This window comes from Mandrillus leucophaeus, unplaced genomic scaffold (assembly GCF_000951045.1).
Source record: "Mandrillus leucophaeus isolate KB7577 unplaced genomic scaffold, Mleu.le_1.0 Scaffold354, whole genome shotgun sequence".
Taxonomy (NCBI): Eukaryota; Metazoa; Chordata; class Mammalia; order Primates; family Cercopithecidae; genus Mandrillus; species Mandrillus leucophaeus.
Window position 1 is genome coordinate 1,915,405 of NW_012103743.1, and position 9,267 is coordinate 1,924,671.

General features: G+C 40.0%; 1 protein-coding gene across 2 annotated transcripts in view; it reads left to right on the forward strand.

Annotated features, from left to right (window-relative positions):
* Window positions 1-5,166, forward strand: part of PSMD5 (proteasome (prosome, macropain) 26S subunit, non-ATPase, 5) — a 33,781-nt gene extending 28,615 nt beyond the window's left edge. For both annotated transcript variants that reach the window (XM_011989512.1, XM_011989513.1), the window contains 3 exons: window positions 1,877-1,986; window positions 2,378-2,518; window positions 4,604-5,166. In XM_011989512.1, the coding sequence (XP_011844902.1) occupies window positions 1,877-1,986; window positions 2,378-2,518; window positions 4,604-4,861 (509 nt within the window). In that variant the 3' untranslated portion in view covers window positions 4,862-5,166. The remainder of the gene's footprint in view (window positions 1-1,876; window positions 1,987-2,377; window positions 2,519-4,603) is intronic.
* Window positions 5,167-9,267: the final 4,101 nt, after the last annotated feature.

Here is a 9,267-nt window from a genome sequence, read left to right on the forward strand (position 1 = left end):
GCATGCCTGCAGTCCCAGCTACTCGGGAGGCTGAGGCAGGAGAATGGCTTGAACCCAGAAGGCAAAGGTTGCAGTGAGCCAAGATCATACCACTGCACTCCAGCCTGGGTGACAGTGCGAGACTCTGTAAAAAGAAAAAAAAAAAAAAAGAAAGATACTTTTATGGAACATCCATGAGAATCAACAGCACAACAAATTATACACACAAAATAATATGCAGCCCAATTACTAAAATTCTTGAGACACATATGTTGAAAATTATCTCACCTGTAATCCCAGCACTTTAGGAGGCCAAGAGGGGAGGATTGCTTGAGCCCAGGAATTCAAGACTAGCCTTGGCAACAACAACAAAAAAATTGGCCAGGTGTGGTGGCACATGCCTATAGTCCCAGCCACTTGGGAGACTGAGGTGGAAGAATCATTTGAGCCCAGGAGATGAAGGCTGCAGTGAGCCTTGATCACTCCATTGCACTGCAGCCTAGGTGACAGAGTAAGACTCCATCTCAAAAAAAATTTAAAAAGAGGCCAGGCGAGGTGGCTCATGCCTGTAATCCCAACACTTTGGGAGGCCAAGGCGGGTGGATCGCCTGAGGTCAAGAGTTCGAGACCAGCCTGGCCAACAGTCTCTACTAAAAATACAAAAATTAGCTGGGTGTGGTGGCAGGCACCTGTAATCCCAGCTACTCAGGAGGTTGAGGCAGGAGAATCGCTTGAACCTGGGCAGTGAGCCGAGATCGCGCCATTGCACTCCAGCCTGGGCAACACAGCGAGACTCCATCTCAAAAAACTAAAAATTAGAGAATAGAAAAAGAAAATACACTGTTGTGTATCACAGCTGATATTTTTGTTGTATGTAGTTTTCTAAGTGCTTTTACCTATGACAATCTTTTTACAATCCTGTAAAGAACATACTATTGTCATTTTCATTTTCCAGATAAGGTAGATGAAACTTAGAGGAGTTAAGAAAATTTCTAAGGTCATACAAATTAGGGCAGCTGCTACTCAAATCCAGGTCCTTTGATTCCAGTTTTATAACTCTGCCTTATATATGCTGTGTTGTGTGTAATTGTGTGTTCTAGGCCTGTCACTGGTTCTCTGACTACATGCTTATTTTTGTATTGGTTTAGGTTGGTAGAGGTCATAGTGTATGAGAGCATACTTTAAAAAAAAATCTCATTTTTCACTTTAGATCCATTAGGATGGCTATTACTTTAAAAAAAAAAAAAAAACCATAAAATAGTAAGTGTTAGGATGTGGAGAAATTGTAACCTTTGTGCATTTTACATTTCCTTCATCCAACAGCTCCACTTTCAGGTATATACCAAAAAAAATTGAAAGCAGAGACTCAAACAAATGTTTGTACACTCATGTTCGTAGCAGCATTTGATTCACAACAACCAAAAAAAGGTGCAAGCAACCCAATGAACATTGATAGATGAATCAATAAACAAAATGTGGTATATACATACAATGGAATATTACTCAGCCTTTAAAAAGAATGAGATTCTGGCACATGCTACAGCATGGAGGAATCTGCACCATTGATAACATTATGCTAAGTGAAGTAAGCCAGACACATAAGGACAGATATTGTACAATTCCACTTAGATGAGATACCTAAAAGAGTCCAGTTCACAGGAGGTAGAATAGTGGTTGGCAGGGGATGAGGGTAGAGAAGAAAGGAAATTATTGTTTAATGGATACAGAGTTTCAGTTTGGGTTGACGAAAAAGTTCTAGGATGGTTATGATGGTTGCACAACAATGTGAATGTACTTAATAGCACTGAACTATACACTAAAAATGATTAAAATGGTAAATTTTATGTTGTGTATATTTTACCATAATAAAGAAGAATCTCACTGTTACCCCTCAAAGGAACTCGCTTTGAACGCTTGCTTATGAGAATAGGACATCAATCAAAGAATGCCCCAGTGGAGCTAAAAATTAGATGTTTGGATGCAATTTCATCTCTTCTGTACTTACCAGTAAGTAGATTGAGAAATTAATGAAGGACAGTGGGATATGTTTGGGAAAATAAATCTGTATGAATCAACATGATAAATGTGATGAAGTAAATGCCATTTTTCTCTTAATACAAGGAGATAACCCTCGTATGACTAGTGACATTTTTAATTTAAAATGGAATCATAGAGTGTTAGAACTGAAGAGACTCTAGAGATTGCTTTATCAACCACATTCAGAGAAAACTGGGAAAGGTCTGGGCTGGATTTGAGAAAGAGTCCTCCAAACTTAGCCAATATCACACAACAAATTAATCACAGAGTGCCATTAGTACTCAGGTGTCTGACTTCCAAATAAGTGCTTTTCTCCAGATCAGTTAACTTTGTGATGAGATTTTCCTTTTCTTTCCTGTAGCCTGAGCAGCAGACTGATGACCTTCTGAGGATGACAGAATCCTGGTTTTCTGCTTTATCTCGGGATCCACTGGAGCTCTTCCGTGGCATTAGTAGTCAACCCTTCCCTGAACTACACTGTGCTGCCTTAAAAGTGTTTACGGTAGGTATTCACTTCCATAGGTCCTTCTGGGAGCCTGCCAGTTCAACACTTGAGTATTTACAGTGAGCCAGAGCCTGTGCCATCTCTGGGGATGCACAAGTGCATAGTATAGTTTCTATCTTCTGCTACCTTAGAGACTAAGGAGGGAGATAGATGTGTAAACATATTGTTTCAGTAAAAGATACTAGGTGCTGTTTGAGGTTTGAACAGGATGCTATGGGATAACACAGTTAATTCCAGACTTTTTATCTGCCATCCTCTATTGACCTAACCCTGGTCTTCCTAATCCTTATTTCCCCCGTAGAAAATAAGACTTCTGGCACCTAATGCTCCAGTGGTACCAAACTGTTTGTGTCTCTGAGCCTTTGCTGGGGTCTCTGTATCTAACACTCTTCCTTAACTTTGCTTCTTAACCTCTTGCTCATTCGTCAAGGACTAACTCCGGTATGTCTTCAGCACACTTTGCCCAGATTGACAAGGTTGAGTTAAACAATGTTGGCTCTCATATGTTGCATTTATTTATTCAGCAAACATTTGTTGAGTTTCCGTTTTTGCTCAGTGAAGGGCATACAACAGTGAAGAAAATATATAAAGACCTTCCTTTCATGTAGTTTCCTGCCTATTGAAGGAGCGAGGCAGTAAATATAATTGTACAGTTACTTACATTACTACAGCTGTGGTAAGGATTATACCTTTGTGTTCTATTTGTTATATTATTTTGCAAATGTTTATTTATTGACCTGTCTCACCTATTAAGTAGAGTTGGTTGACAGCAGGAAGCATATCTGATTCATCTTTGTAGCCACAGCATAGAAAGGTAGTAATCACTTTAGTAATCTTATCAATAATGGGATCTCAGACAGCATACATGGCCTAGACTGGGAGGGAATAAGGAGAATGGCAGGGACAAAAGAGGGAAGGCTTCCTGAGGATGCGATACAGGATCTGGGTCTTGAAGGATACAGGTATTCCTATAATCTTCAGAAACATTTCTTTTTTTTTCCTGAGATGGAGTCTCTCGCTGTGTCTCCCAGGCTGGAGTATAGTGGCACGATCTTGGCTCACTGCAAGCTCCACCTCCCGGGTTCACGCCATTCTTCTGCCTCAGCCTCCCGAGCAGCTGGGACTACAGGCACCCGCCACTACGCCCGGCTAATTTCTTTTTGTATTTTTAGTAGAGACGGGGTTTCGCTGTGTTAGCCAGGATGGTCTTGATCTCCTGACCTCATGATCCGCCCGCCTCAGCCTCCCAAAGTGCTGGGATTACAGGCGTGAGCCACCGCAGCTGACCAGAAACATTTTTTTAAGACTGCTTCACCCTTGTAAATAGTCCTTGTATGAGATGGCCATTTTGGCTCCTGCTTAGTATTTTCATTATTGGTTTATTTTGGTTTTGCTCTTCTGCCTTATCCTGTGCTTATTCCATTGTAGAAATAATTTTCTATTTTCTGGTTGGGATAGCTATTTTTATTTCTGCCTACCTTCATGCTTGGTTGTGAGACAGGCCAAAGTTTCTCAAACATTCGTCTTAGGAATCCTATTAAAATGTAGGTTCTAATTCAGGAGTTGTGGGGCAGAGCCCGGAATCCTGAATGTCTAACAAGCTCGCAGGTGATGGTGATGCTACTTGTCTGTGGAATGCATTTTGAGAGGAAAAAACTAGACCATAAACTTGATTGTTACTTCTTTTTCATTAAAATGTAATAGGTTTTGAAAAACTTAATCTTAAAATTTGAAAAAGACTTAGAAGTAGAATTTTTAAAAAGGTTTACCTATGTCATTTCCTATTCTTTGTAAACACTGTTAATGTTTATTTTTTATTACTATATACCATAATTTACTTAACCATTCTCCCATTATTAGATATTTATATTATAACTTTCACACTATTATGAACATTTTTGTATACAAAGATTTTTTGTATTTAAGATTATTAAGTTAGATTCTCAGGAAGGAATTTACTTAGACAAAAGGTAACGTTTTTAAAGTTCATGTTGCCAGATTTCTTTGTAAATATTGTGTCATCCCACTAACAAACTTAACTTTGACTCAGGGGAATTGTATTCTTTCTGCCTTCCATTTCAGGCCATTGCAAACCAACCCTGGGCTCAGAAACTTATGTTTAACAGTCCAGGTTTTGTAGAATATGTGGTGGACCGGTCTGTGGAGCATGACAAAGCTTCAAAGGATGCCAAATATGAACTAGTGAAAGCACTTGCCAATTCCAAGACAATTGCAGAAATCTTTGGGAACCCAAATTATTTGAGGCTCAGAACTTACCTGAGTGAAGGTCCATACTATGTGAAACCTGTTTCCACGACAGCAGTAGAAGGAGCCGAATGATTTCTTCTGGAGTCTCATGTAGAGGACCACGCTTTGACCAAAACTTCTCCTAAGGCATTTGACTCCATCTATATTTCACAAAAGAGACTTCCTTCCCCCAAGAATTATCATGGATTGTCCGATGTTACTTTGTCACCAACATTGTTATGTGTCTACATTGAAATGCAAAGTGGAACTAGGAGTTTGGAATGCATTAAGAGCAGGCAAGCTTGGTTATAATCCAGTGTTTTTCAGATTCCTTTCACTGCCTTAATCTTTGCAACAAGATGGAAGTTTTTTTCTTCCCTGGAAATTTTCATGGACATACAATCTTTTTTTTTTTTTTTTTTTTTGAGATGGAGTCTCACTGTGTCGCCCAGGCTGGAGTGCAGTGGCGCAATCTCGGCTCACTGCAAGCTCCGCCTCCCGGGTTTACGCCATTCTCCTGCCTCAGCCTCCCGTATAGCTAGGACTACAGGCGCCTGCCACCACACCCGGCTAATTTTTTGTATTTTTAGTAGAGACGGGGTTTCACCGTGTTAGCCAGGATGGTCTCCATCTCCCGACTCGTGATCCGCCTGTCTCGGCCTCCCAAAGTGCTGGGATTACAGGCGTGAGCCACCACGCCCGGCCCATACAATCTTACTTAAAAGCCTGCTTCAGGGCTGGGCGCGGTGGCACACGCCTGTAATCCCAGCACTTTTTTGCCAAGGTAGGCAAATCACTTGAGCCTAGGAGTTCAAGACCAGCCTGGCCAATATGGCAAAACCCCGTCTCTACTAAAAATATAAAAATTAGCCAGGCATGATGGCACACACATATAATCTCAGCTACTCAGGAGGCTGAGGCATGAGAATCGCTTGAGCCTGGGAGGCAGAGGTTGCAGTGAGTGAGATCTTGCCACTGCACACCAGCCTGGGCAACACAGCAAGACTCTGTCTCAAAAATAAGTAAATAAAACAAAAACCTGCCACCAAATTATTTCTGGATTCTCTTCACTGTCTCTTTTTTCTTTTTGGCACTATCTCTTTTTTCTTTTTGGTCTTTTTTCCGTTTCTGATTCCACTTTCAAAGTCTTGAATGTATTCTTTGAAAAATAAGTAGTATGGAATATTAAAATTATATTCCCTATACTCAGAATCCTTTTTATGAGCTCTTTTTTTGTTACTGTTATTCCTTTGAAAAAATGACTTAAAGTCTCTAAAAAATGTTTATAGTGTTTATGTATTTTTTTTTGCTGCTTACCGATGAATTTTACCCTGTTGTGGTTTTGGGGGAGGAAAAGTGATAACATGCTAACCAGAAGGATTCCTAAACTGTCATTTCATTTATTGGTAGGTCATGATTGTTGAGGGTTTTGCTTTGGATATTTCATACCTATAAAGTCAATCTTGAGTTGATCAGAGAAAAGGAAACTTACTCCTAATACACAGAGCCAGAACAGAAGGGACATTTGCATAAATCAGGATACCATCTCATTAATTTACAAAGGATAATCTTTCTTTTCATTGACAACACCTACACCCACCTGTTTTCCAGTGTTGTTCTCTCTGAACAGCAAAGCCAAAGCACTCAGCACACCACATCACCTGTTCCGAGGTTTATGCATGAGCGTATTTCTTTTAGGCCATGGTGAAGTTGATAAACCACCCCTGCTTTGTAACAAAATTATTTCAAAGTGACTGGAATTATCTAGTCCCCAGATTGATCATCTCCCCTGGCAACGTGACTCTCTTTTTTGTGTGTGTTTCCATGCTGACCAGTCCCCTACTGTTAATATCACTACTAATTAGGCTACAGCCAGGTCTTTCCTGGCCTGAGAAATATTCTCTTAAAATGACCTTTGTTTTAATTTCATCCATGATGTTGATTTTTTTTTTCAATGTGGTACAGTATATACAATAAAATTTGTCATAACTATTTTAAGTGTACAGTTCAGTATATTAAATATGTTCATAATGTTGTATAGCCATCACCACCATCCATCTTCAGAATTATTTTCATCTTATACAATTGAAACTGTATTCATTAAACAATAACTGTCTATTCCCTCTTTTCTACAACCTCTGGCAACCACCATTCTGCTTTATGACATTGATTTTATTCACTTAACATCAGAGTTTGGGGGGATGCCCTCCTATGTATGGCCTACACATTCTGATTTTTTTTAGATTGAATAAAATACGTAAATCATTTTAATTTCATAAGTAAACACCTGTTGACTGCCAATTATGTTATTGGCACTGGGGAAAGTGCTAGACATTGGCCTAAGTGCCAAGTGCATCCCATTTAACTTTTACAACCCTGTTTCACAGATGAGGAAACCAAGACTTTCAGTAGCTTATCTGAAAATCACACAAGAAGAAAGTGTCTTATAGTGGAAGAAAATAGGTCAATAGAAAGAGAGTATAAGAAGTACAATAATAGAGGAAAACAGAAAACATGTCCCCAGACTTTAGGAAATGTTTTCCAGGGAAGGAAACACCTGCATCTTGAAGAACTAGTAGGAGCCAGTCAAGTGAAGAACACACTGGAGTCGCAAAGCAAGACAGTAGGTACACATGAAAATGAGAACATGTTTGAGAAACTACAAGTAATTCAATATGACTAACGCCTAGGATTTAAAGGGAAATTTTTGCAAAATTCTTTATTACTAATAATAGCTACCATTTCTTAGCATTGATTTTATGTTAGGCACTTGGCATGCATTTTCTCACTTTATCATCATAGCCATAAAAGTTAAGTATTATTTCACAGACAAAGGCACTAAAACTGGGAAATTAAGTACTTTGTACAGGTCACAAAGCTAGAATATTAATCTGATTTTCTGAGGGTTAATGGTACTCCCCTTTTGTCACTTGGTTATATTTGAAGGTAATAGTAGCTAACAGTTACTGAGTTTTTAATGTGTCCCAAGCATTTGCTAAGACGTTTTCATGTATTAACTCATGTGGCCATCCTCACACTTCCAGGAGTTACATAACAAAACCAAGGCACAGCAAAATTCAGGAACTTGGGTGAGATCACACAGCAAATAAGAGGAGTCAACATTTCAACCTAGGCTGTTTAATACAGAACATATGTTCCTGAATACTGCCTGTTCCTCTTAGTGAACATTTACTATGGACCAAATCTATTGACAAACACTTGCCATATGTAGACCATCAACCACACAAAGATTGAGTTTGTACATAAAGAGGCTCAGGATGACTTAGTAACATATCAAAAAATCTGGTCTAATAAGGGTCATGGCAGGGACTTAAAATCTCAAGAGCCCCAAGATGGGAACTACTGATCTAATCACTACACAAGAGAAATCAGAAAGTGTGTGTTGTGGGTTGAATAGTGTTCCCCAAAAATACGTGTTCAAGTTCAGGTACCCCCAGAACCTGTGAACATGATCATATTCCTCAATGGGGAGGAAGCCAGGCACAGTGGCTCACGCCTGTAATCCCAGCACTTTGGGAGGCCGAGGCGGGTATATCACCTGAGGACAGGAGTTCAAGACCAGCCTGGCCAACATGGTGAAACCCTGTCTCTACTAAACATAGAAAAATTAACTGGGCATGGTGGCACATGCCTGTAGTCCCAGATATTCAGGAGGCTGAGGCAGGAGAATCGCTTGAACCCGGGAGGTGGAGGTTGCAGTGATCCAAGATCATGCCACTGTACTCCAGCCTGGGCGACAGAGCGAGACTCTGTCTCTAAATAAATAAATAAATAAATAAATAAATGGAGAGGTGGTGGGGCATCTTTGCTGATGTAATCAAGTTAAGATGATGACATTAGGGCGGACCCTAATCCAATGACTAGTGTCCTTATAAGAGGGAAATTTGGACACAGACACACACAGGGAAGATGGTGTGAAGTTACTAACACACAGCAGTCCACGTAAAGGTGAAGGTAGAGGTTGAAATGACACGTTTGCAAGCCACAGAACGTCAAGGATTGCTGGCAACCAGCAGAAGCTACGAGAAACAAGGATTCTCCCCAACTGGCTTCAGAGAGAACAGGGCACTGACACCTTGATTTCAGCCTTCTAGCCTCAAAAACATGAGAGAATAAGTTCTGCTGTTTTAAGTCACCCAGTTTGTGATACTTTATTATAGTATCCCTAGGAAACGAATATAGGGTATATTTCATGACATGAAATGTGAATTTGTTGCACCCCATCTGTGAAATACTGCCTAAGTAGAACTTGACAAAAGTTAGACATCCAGCTCTTTACACTAGTGAAGTTTTAAGCTAATATAAGCTAGGGGGCTAATAGTTTTAAGTTACTTGCAGTTCTACCACCCAGATTACTAAAATGTTTCTTGCTTGCAGACAAGAAACATTTTTTCTTTTTTTTGAGAGAGAGTGTTGCTCTGTCACCCAGGTTGGGGTCCAGTGGTACGATCTTGGCTCACTGCAACCTCTGCCTCCGG